The sequence below is a fragment of the Poecilia formosa genome, unplaced genomic scaffold (genome assembly GCF_000485575.1).
Source record: "Poecilia formosa unplaced genomic scaffold, Poecilia_formosa-5.1.2 Scaffold277, whole genome shotgun sequence".
In the NCBI taxonomy this organism is placed as follows: Eukaryota; Metazoa; Chordata; class Actinopteri; order Cyprinodontiformes; family Poeciliidae; genus Poecilia; species Poecilia formosa.
In genome coordinates this window covers 215,193-225,334 of record NW_006800216.1, presented here as the reverse complement: position 1 = coordinate 225,334, position 10,142 = coordinate 215,193, and the positions used below count along the sequence as shown (strand labels likewise).

The 10,142-nt window shown below is 37.5% G+C and overlaps 1 protein-coding gene across 5 annotated transcripts in view; it reads left to right on the top strand.

Moving 5' to 3' along the window:
- Positions 1-10,142, top strand: part of osbpl8 (oxysterol binding protein-like 8) — a 71,078-nt gene that overhangs the window by 11,852 nt on the left and 49,084 nt on the right. For 2 of the 5 annotated variants that reach the window (XM_007571247.2, XM_007571249.2), the window contains exon 2: positions 8,679-8,776. In XM_007571247.2, coding sequence (XP_007571309.1) covers positions 8,732-8,776 — 45 coding nt within the window. In that variant the 5' untranslated portion in view covers positions 8,679-8,731. Of the gene's footprint in view, positions 1-2,489; positions 2,663-8,678; positions 8,777-10,142 lie in introns of those variants that run through there. The other 3 variants (XM_016681334.1, XM_007571250.2, XM_016681339.1) reach the window with 3 other exon arrangements.

The window sequence follows — 10,142 nt, the reverse complement described above, 5'->3', positions numbered from 1 at the left end:
AGCGAAACCCGCACACCGGACCGCACAGGGTAAAACACTCACAGAGTTCAGTTGATCTGTTTGGATCAGACAGATCCAACTGACTGATGAATTAGTGCAGATTTTTCTGGAGATGGTGACCAGGAGGAGGTGCGTTCAGACCCCAGCGGGTGAAGTAATGCTAATTTAAGTGAAGTTGCTTAATTTAATTTATTAAAAGTTATTGGGGTGGTTTTTGTCACTACGAGAAAAATGTAGGTACATTTATCTGCTTAATTTGTGATGGGATCTAGATTCACGGTGAATATTAACTAAACCCATAAAGCTGATGTTAATATGATTGTAATTTCACGGATACAAATAGTACATGGCCGATTTTTTAAAATGTTGTCGTTCAAGATAACGGCTAACAAAAAAAGTCTATCGCGACCTGCCGCCCTGACACCAACTCACACACATATTCCTTCACAGTCTTACTTGTAAATCGAATTTTCTTTTCTTGGACGTTTTGATGTTAGCTTGTGGATGTCTCAGTTTTATTCTCTGGGAAAATCAATAAGCAGCAAAAGGTGACTCTGCTGCTCTCTAGTGGCGAGAAGCCGTAATGTTGGCTGGTAACAATCGGAATCCATTATGGGAGATGTAGTTTGTAGTCAATTCGTGCTCAAAACCTATTTTAAGTCAATCATCTCCATGTGGCCCGCTGGCCTTGAGTTTGACACATGTGGTTTAGATGGTATAATAGAGTATGAGGGTGGAAAATCTGCCATAATAATGCAACAAAAAAAAACAACAACTCATGCAATAATATCAGAATACTTCTATTTTTAATTACTGTAGATATACCCCAGCTAATTTTCTGCTCTCCAATATGTAATTATTAATCTTAGATTTCTATACTTAAAGGGGAGACGCTTGAGGCTCCTTAGGACCATGTAATTTTTTTGAGATAATCCAAAGAGAGATTACGAAAGAGGTTCACACAGATTTACATGATTATCTTTCTTTCCTTCAAGAAGGCTTAATCAAATAGTTTATAGAAGCTTATAGAAATATGTTTTTTCTAGTTATATTTGCAAGAGTTTTTTCGGCTGAACTGCTATCTTAGTCAAAATTACATTTTGAAAAGAAACATCCTGAAATTATTATTATTTTGTTTTTTCAAATCCATTTGATACTAGTTTAAAGCTTGGAAACCACACAGCATAAATTCTAGTCTATGTTGTGCAGTGCATTTGTAATATTTGTCTAATTAGAAGGTTTTTAATGTGTTTTTCATCTTTTAAGCCTGACACTGCTGTGTTTAGCGTGCCTTCCAGTGTCCAATTCACTGTGTGCAATTTTATCCATAGACGTGTTTTGTCTGGTTGACTGGTCACATGCCTGAGTGTCCTTTAAAAGGGAAACCTGGTATCCTGGTATCATAATTTACCCTAATGGATCAGCTTAGCAGACGTAGTAAGCAAACAGCGTCTACTGTTCACATTTAATATGGTGACCCGGTAAGTGGAGGCAAAGCAAGTTTATTTGTGCCGCAGCCTTCATACACAATTATTTAAATTGCTTGACAGAAAAATAAAGGAACTGGGTTTAACAGACAAATATTAAAATAATAATATTTTGGCATCACAAAATATAATACATAAAAAAAAGAATATCTAAAATCCGATCAAAATAAATTGATCTGTGACCTTTTATAGGGAAGCTGTGGGAAACAACAATGTTTTCAACCCTGATTTAAAGGAGGCAACCGTTTCTGCACATTTCAGGTTTAGGTGATTTACTCAAGAGCTGAAAAGCATAGAAACTTAATTATTTTTTATTCCTTTGCTAAGCTTGGGTTATTTGAACCTGATGGTTCTAGACGGTTTAAGGCTGCAACTAAGGATTGTTTTAGTAACCAATTCTTCTATCACTAATCATTAAATGAATAAATAACATCATTCCTTAAAAATAAGAAAGACATATTTTGGCTAAAATGCAATAATACACCACTCCTTTAGTGAATTTAAACCAGGTGAAGCTAAAACTAAGCCACAGTAAGTGTTTTGGATGAAACATGTCTACAGACAAAAGTGCTTTTATTAAAAAACAACAACAAAAAAACAATTTTTTTTAAGTGAAGACAGATTTTTATGAAAAAAAAAATTCCGTTGAAGGCAGAACTATAGACAGTTTTGACTTATTTATTTTTCTAAGTATGTCATTTTTTCAGTAAATTAATTTTTTTTTCTGAGTCTGTATGCTCCAGTTAACAATTAATCGACAATTATTTTAATAATTGATTAATCGAGATTGATTGTTTCAGCTGTAAGATGGTCCAAGGCCCAAGACCGTGTTCTTCTGACTTTTCAAACTCCACCTGACCACTCTTTATCAGTCCGCATGTGGGATTTTCAACAAGATGCAGCAACACTTTAGCTATGCCTGTTGCTTTAATAAGAGGTGCAGCGGAGGCTTTACATGTGGGACACACACACACACACACACACACACACACACGTACTCAGAGAGGGAGCTTTGCCTGCTGCTGCTCCTCCGCTGACACCGGCAGCCTTGCAGCAATAGCCTACATATCAGAGGAGGAGGGTGAAAAACATGATGTCATCTCGAGGTTCCTCTTCTTCCTCTGTTCGTCCGTCTCCGGACATAATGGTGCTTTCTGCGGTCCGAGCTTCGTAAGGTAGGTCTCTCCCCCGCAGCCCTCTCCCCTGTTGTTCTCTTCCACACGTGCTAGCTGCGCCGAACAGCCTCTGTTTTTATGTGCTTTGCTTTCTCATTAGAATTCCCTGTGTCTGCCTCGCATTGGCTCTCCGGTAGGTGATATCACAATGTGTCTGTAACAGAACAAGAGATTGTCAAGCAGGGAAGTCGCATCCTGCCGTGGGATAGATGCTCTGTATGTCTCTGAATGGTGTGTGTTTGAGGGGCCGTCGTCCCGCTCTGCTTTAAGGTCATTCTCAGGTTACAGATATATCACTGGTGACCTTTGTGTCTGTACAACTCCTTCCGACGTCCTCAAATCCATCAGAGGTTATCTTGGAAATGACTGCATAGTTGAGCTCAAATCCGTAGCCTAGTATCTCCCCCTATTTTTTCTTCTTCCTGTTTTGCAAAAGGTATGGCAACACAAACACACATCTTGTATTCCACTGGAGCTGCATGCGTCATCCACATTTTCATTTAGCAGCGCTGTAGTTGAGCTGTCGCCTTGTTTGCTCTGTGATGTTCCTTTCGCTCTCTGTTCTGCGTGTTATCAGCCAACAGTCTTCAAATCTGAAGGACAGCCATTCTTTCTCTCATCACAGGAATGAACAGTGTGAGGTGTCCTTGACGTCCTGTGAGCCCAGCGCTCTCCACCTGATCAGCATTTGCGTCCACAGATATCTGAATCACATGATTTTTAAAACATTTTCAATGTGCAGGCTCATACTTGTAGTCTTATGTGGATGTCTAACAATAAATAATATGAACTTCACATTAGGGCTGCACAATAAATCAGTTACAATAAACACATGATCAACATCAATAGATGATACATCTGTTACAATATTCATAGACTATTCACTGAACACCGATCCAGCATTTTGGGAGATGTAGGCAGAGGAAAGGGTTTCTGTTCTCAACCTCTCTTAGTGAGCTAAGCGAGGTGGGTGGCATCAACCAACTCACTCTTTGGTTACCTAGCAACGATCTGTTGAGTACCTTGCACAGCAGCAGTTTAAGGTTTCGCCACACTGTGTCTCATGGTGAAAACTGTGAAGAAAACGGGGAAGGTCACACCACCACTTTGGCATTATTTGAGATATATCCTTCAAGCAAAAAAAAACAAACAAAACGAATCAATAATTATCGATATCGACTGATATGAAACGCTCATATCTTATCTTCACAAGTTTTTCAATCACATCGTCCAGCCAGACTTCACCCACAAAAAAAAGAAAATCTGGATGTCATCAATTATTAATTGTAAAAAAGGATCTTGGTAATGAACCTTATGTCGTTGGAGAGCCTAAGTTTAATTCTTTAGTGTCATTTATTAGAGTAGATAAGTTTTTTAGAAATAACATTGGCAAATGCAAAGAATTTTTACAATTTATTGAACAACCTGACACCTCATCCTCCAGCGTGGTCACTCACTTCTCTGGGAAGGTCTATTACGTTGTTGGATTCTGATCCCTATGATTACATCTTGATGCTCAATTCGTTAATTTTTGCTGAAGTCTGTTTTTTCTTGATGTTCAAACTATTAATTTCATTATCATTTGAAATGAGCTCAATAATTTAAATTCTGATGATAGTTTTTGAATTGCGATTTTGTTCAGAGAGACTGCATAATCCATATTCAGCATGGTTTCAGTTGTGTGTGGTTTTTATTTCCTTTTTATTCATTGGCTTTGATTGTCTTGTTTTATTTTGGACGTTAAAAATGTCTTTCAGTCCATTGTGGAGTATTCCTTACAAAATTAGTTGTAGTTTATAGGTCTTTGAGAGAACGAACTTGCATTATTATACCATGATCGATGTAATTTTTTTGTCAATGAAGATTTAAAGAATCTAGTCGTCACTAGGCCTTCTGCCACATAAAGATCTTATTAAAACATGCTCTGTTAGTGTAGCGATAGCAAAGACTGGCTTGGTAAATGTATTTTTTGAATTATGGTACAAAGCTTTTCTAAATTGGATTCAACCTTTTAAGCCAGCGGTATGCATTGTTTTAATATTGTATCCCTCAAATTAATCCCCATTTCTCTCTGTTTTGGTTTCCTTTATGCAGAGTCAGAGTTTGTTCATTTAAAACCCCACTTGGGAATAAAAAGCAAACCTTATTCTTGTGGATATTCTTGAATCCTCTTTGCACTTGAAAGTCAGTCGTCTGTCCCTCAGGCTCGGTTGATTAATATTCCACTCTCTCTGACCTACATGGTTTAATTTTTCTTTAAAGATGTCTTTCCCCTGAGTACATCATCAAACTGGGACACCCAGAAGATTACATTGGACCAGCTCTCCTTCTTCTAATCTTTGTCTTTTTATTACGGGACATTCATTGAAGCATTTACTCCTCAATTCTGGCAAGATGAAATTTGTCATAAAGTTACATATTTGCAACCATAAAAAGCAAAAAGTGCAGGTTGATAAAACCGTAATGTTTGTTAAAGTCTAGGCCTCTACGACTTTGGATTGATGTGTATGTTATTTTGATATGTAGAAGGGATACTTGGATGAAGTTTCGTCCCATGGGAAATACTTTGGATCGAAATTGATTGCCACACCTTGGATCTTGTTTAATATTCAGTCATGGGGATCTTAATTGGTTTAACTGGATATGAAGTAGCCTTTATATCGGCTGAAATCGGAATCGGCAGGTCGGGTTTTTTACAGATCGGTAATCAGCCAGAAAACTACAATTGGCACACAACAAATGTCAATGCAAACATGGAGGAAAAACACAAGGTGTGGCACTTTATTGGCATTAGCTGTACTTGTCAACATTCTGTTCTGTAGCCTAATCCGAATCTCCAAATTCCAGCAAAACAAACTATATTCTCTTGATTAAAATGGTAAAAACAAACCTTGATGGTGTAAGTCATCATAAGTGATTTGACCAAGAAATCACCTTTTTTTGGCCCTAAGGTGATTTAGAAAAAAAATTAAAAATCACTTTGGGCAAAAATGTCTTGGGAATGTCTTTAGGAATTTGACGATTTGTGCTCTTTGAATCCTAATATAACTTATTTCTTATAATATTAGTTAGTTGAAGCTCGCTGAAGCCCTCCTCCCTGATTAATAAGAATCAGACTACCTTTAGTCTGAGAGCAAAAACATGCACACAGGGCATACATCAGCTTAAATAATCACTTTTCTGCATTTACGGAAACTGTTTTCACCTTTTAAGTAGCATTAGAAAGTTGTAAGTTTACATAATCATAAGGTGTTGTTAAAAACCACACGCTTTTCTCTATTTAGACTCCAGTTCAGTCTTCTTAAGATTGTGAAGTAAATTAGATATTTTCTGTGATGTTTCAGTTTTCATCATCTTTGCAGGATGTTTAAAACTTGACAGTCATAAGTCGATGTTGGTGAGACTCTAATTAGAGAAGGATGATTTCCTTAATTGGATCATAATTCTGATAGTAATTAGTCTTTCCTTTGCGCTGTGATTGCTCTACAATGGTTGAGATTAAAAACTCTCTCAACATTTTGGAAGCAGCTCTGTCACATCTGCCTCAAAGGAGAAACCCATCAGCCAACTGTTCTGTTGCAGTGGTTGGGTCTCTGCTGGTTTCTAAGGATTCCCTCAGTTTCAGTGTTCAGCAGTGAGTCAGAGCTGCTGGCTCACTGAGGTCTGTGGGACAATTTAAAACAAACCGAGTGGTGCCAGCTTCCAGGCAGAAACAGACCGAGTGAACTTTAGGAAGAGAGTCAGCACAGCAGATGTTAACGAGAATTGATTGCCGCTGGTTCAGCCACCGCTTCCAAAGAGGTGAAAATTTAAAATGTTGTTCAGATCCGTAATGACACGCAATAACGATAATAATCCAAACCTCAAATAAAGCAGGAGTCACACTTCAACACTAACTGCTCCACAAACCAAAACTTGCATAAAAAAGCCCAGTGTGTTCCTCTGACACGACTTCCTGAAAGAATATTTATTGCAACTAGTATGGTGAATATATGCCTCCAACTGCTTTTTATTAGGACACAGTGGATTACTAAAACCGTTACATTAAACAGATGTTGTGTGATTCAAGTAGAACAGCAGGGAAGTTGCATTTTGATTATAGCTGCCGATTATTGCCCACATTACCTATTTCAGAGCCATTTTAAAGCTCTGAACCTTCCAAAATGTCATACCATGCACTTATAGAGGGCTGCAAACTACAGGTTTTTTCATTTGTGAGAAAAAAACATGAAATAAAAACATTTTTCTATTTGTGTATTTATTTGAAATTTGGAATCAGGGGTTTTTGATACAGCAGATGCTTCTTTCAGTATTAAGCATTGACTAATGGCATGCCTATCTCAATTGTTTTAAATTGAATATATTTTTAGCAATCTGAGTCTTAAACATTATGTCTTACTCATTATTATATAATTGTGTGTCCAGCCAGCTAGGTATTTAGCTATTTAGCTAGAGACATGCTACTAGCTATCTGGTAGTAATATGGCTAATTGTTTCCACAGCAACACAAATCTGCTTAGTGACTTTTAAATGTTTTTTTTAAACACCTTTGTATACTCAAGATAAATATTCAAAGGTTTTAACCTTCTAAACTTGAGAGTCTACTCTAAAGGCTTTAATTTGGACTTAAAACTAGAGAAATTGACATTTGTTTTATTGGATACTGCATAATTTTAACATCTTTACTCATTTGAATAAATTGCCTTGATGCTTGAAAATAATTAACCTAACTTTAGCTTCACAAAAATGATGGAAAGTAATATAATAAGTGGTAAGGCAGATTCCCAGGCTTTTGTGGAGGAGCAACAAGGCGGATAAGAGAGTCTCGGCTTTCTAACGCTGCTTTTCAGTGCCTCCTTGTGATTTACGATCAGTGAGACATGACCGGAAATGCTGGAAGAATCATGCTTTAATGCGGGTGGATGACTATAGGGACATTCAGAGTTAATTGACAAATACATCAACTTTATGTGAACATTTTACAGTGTTGACCTTTTCTTGTTTATACCGTCTGTTTTTCACTCTGCCACACCGGGTATCAAAATCTTGGCCAAATTGTAACTGATGGTGGCTAATTCTTTTCTATTTAGTGGTTTTAAGTTGATCACAGTTTCAAGAGCTGATCTTTGAGTTTGATGCCTGGGTTGTTGGAAGAAACTTGTCTTGATGGAGTGTGTCTTTCAACAAGAATCTTCAAGTTTCCCCCCCAGATTGGCAACTAGATTTCTGTCTGGACTGAACTTGCTACTCTACAATCTAAAAATATTTTTTGACCTAATCTGTCGCACTGCCTATATTTCCATCTACCATATAACTGTACAAATTGCAATTTTGAAAATAGATTTGCTTTTTTATTTGCACACAAATAAAAAAAAAACTTTTTTTTCCCCCACATCACCAGTCATGCGATCAACCGGCGAAAGAAACGAAGAAGATGGTGCTGCATGTTTTTTAACGGCTTATCGCGTGAATAAACTTATTCACATGTAATTTTAATTGCGTTAAAATCAGAAGTAATTTCTTAAAATGGTTCCTTGGACTGTTTAATTTACGGTCAGTGTAGAGAGGACTGAATATGTCAGCCCTCTCTACACTGTATGTAAAAATTGTCTGAAATGATGAGTGATTTTGAAGTTTTGTACAACTTTCCACATTCAGTTGGATTTGAGCAGTTAGAATGACAAGACGTTATAAAGTTGAAGTTAATAATGGTTAAAAGTTGTGATGCTCTAGTGACTCTACTGGGAAGAAAAGTGAAAGCAATGGGAAAAGATGCATTGAGAGTATACATTTTCCAGGAAGCCTTGGGGAAGCCAGCTGACAGAGATTCAGATCCTCCTCAGTGTGCAGTCGAAACTGGTCATTTATTAACAGGCAGAAGTTTGGCTCAAACAAACTTTTAGGAGCATGGACAGCAGGTGTTTTACAAAGAACTAAAATCTTGACTCTACTTTTGCAAAGCTCACTTCATTACGGTTACACCATGTAGTAAGACATTGCTTCTTCGTCTCCACAGAGATGCAGTCATCCGCGCAGCATAGGCAGACTTGACTCTGGTTACAGACAAGCATGGAGTCCTCTTCTGAGTCCCAATTGGAGCCTGAGACAACTTTGGTAAGTAGCTCCACACTTTCATGGGAATACACAATTAGACTGAGAAATACTTTGAGCTGTTTGGTAACTTTATGAAGAATCCACATCAACCTTTAGTTCTATAACTTACACGATCAAATAACTTTTGCTGTTCAGTATCGGAAGGAGATGTTGAAATGTTTGACATCTTCGTTGTTGAACACCACATACAAAGTTTCTACGGAAAAGAGAAAAACGGTACTAGTTGATAATTAAAAATAAATAAATAAACAGCTACTTAATTGTGTAATTTGTGTGTGAGCTATGTTTAAGTATTAAAATCCACTATGTTCCAAAGCTCAAGAGGGTAAAACATTGGTATACGGAAGTATTGCACTGTCTCACAGCCTTAATGAACCACAGATATATCGCAATATATTTTAAATAACTTCTTCAAGATTTACCATTGTCATTATAAAATTCTTCACTGATATGTTTAAAAGCTAATTTGAGTAACTGCAGTCTGTAACAGCACTCACAGCAAAGGCCATCACTTGTTGGCATTCAACTTCCATATCCACCTTGCGGAGTTTGGTTCCAACTTGGCTGGAGTGAATGCTACAGATTTGAAAGTTATCCAATGCCGTGATCCCATTTGCAAACATGATGTGTTACTGAGATCATTAGTGCGTGAGAATTTAACAAACTCTGGATTTTCTCTCTCTCACTCACTGTATCTCTGTTTAATGTTTTGGATTTGCATCAGTGGCTTTCCAATGTTAATGCTACATTCTAGTCAGCTTTCTCTTTAAGCCCATATTTACTTTGTAGTAGAGTGTAACCTTTCTATATTTTGGTGGACAGCACACACAACACATTACCCCACAACTCTATATGATGGTTTCTGGACATGGAAGTTTTTTTTCTTTTTGTACATCTGTATTTACATAAATTTAGCAAATTATCAGCTATACACACACACACACACACACACACACACACACACACACACACACATTAGAGGTGTGTCGATCGATTTGCTGCCGATCATAATCGGCTGATTTCTGTGAAAAAGTGTATGATCGGTGATCGCCGATCACGATCTCTTGTTGCCGATCACACAAACTGATCACCTGCATCTCATTTCGCAGCCTGCCTGTGCAGCTGGTCTCCTCTTTCCTTCACTCTGCGCAAACACGCAGCAACAAATCCTAAGCGATGTGTAACTATAACGCACTGAGTGAATGGGGAAGTTTGCGTGTTGCGGTGGAAAATTGAAGCAGGTCAAAATGCATCAACACAATGAATCTAATATGGCATAAAAACAATGCCATACTTTATGGAGTTTGGCTACATCGAGGCTCACTGCAGTAAAAAAGACATACGGAGGATCAGACAACAGGTAAAG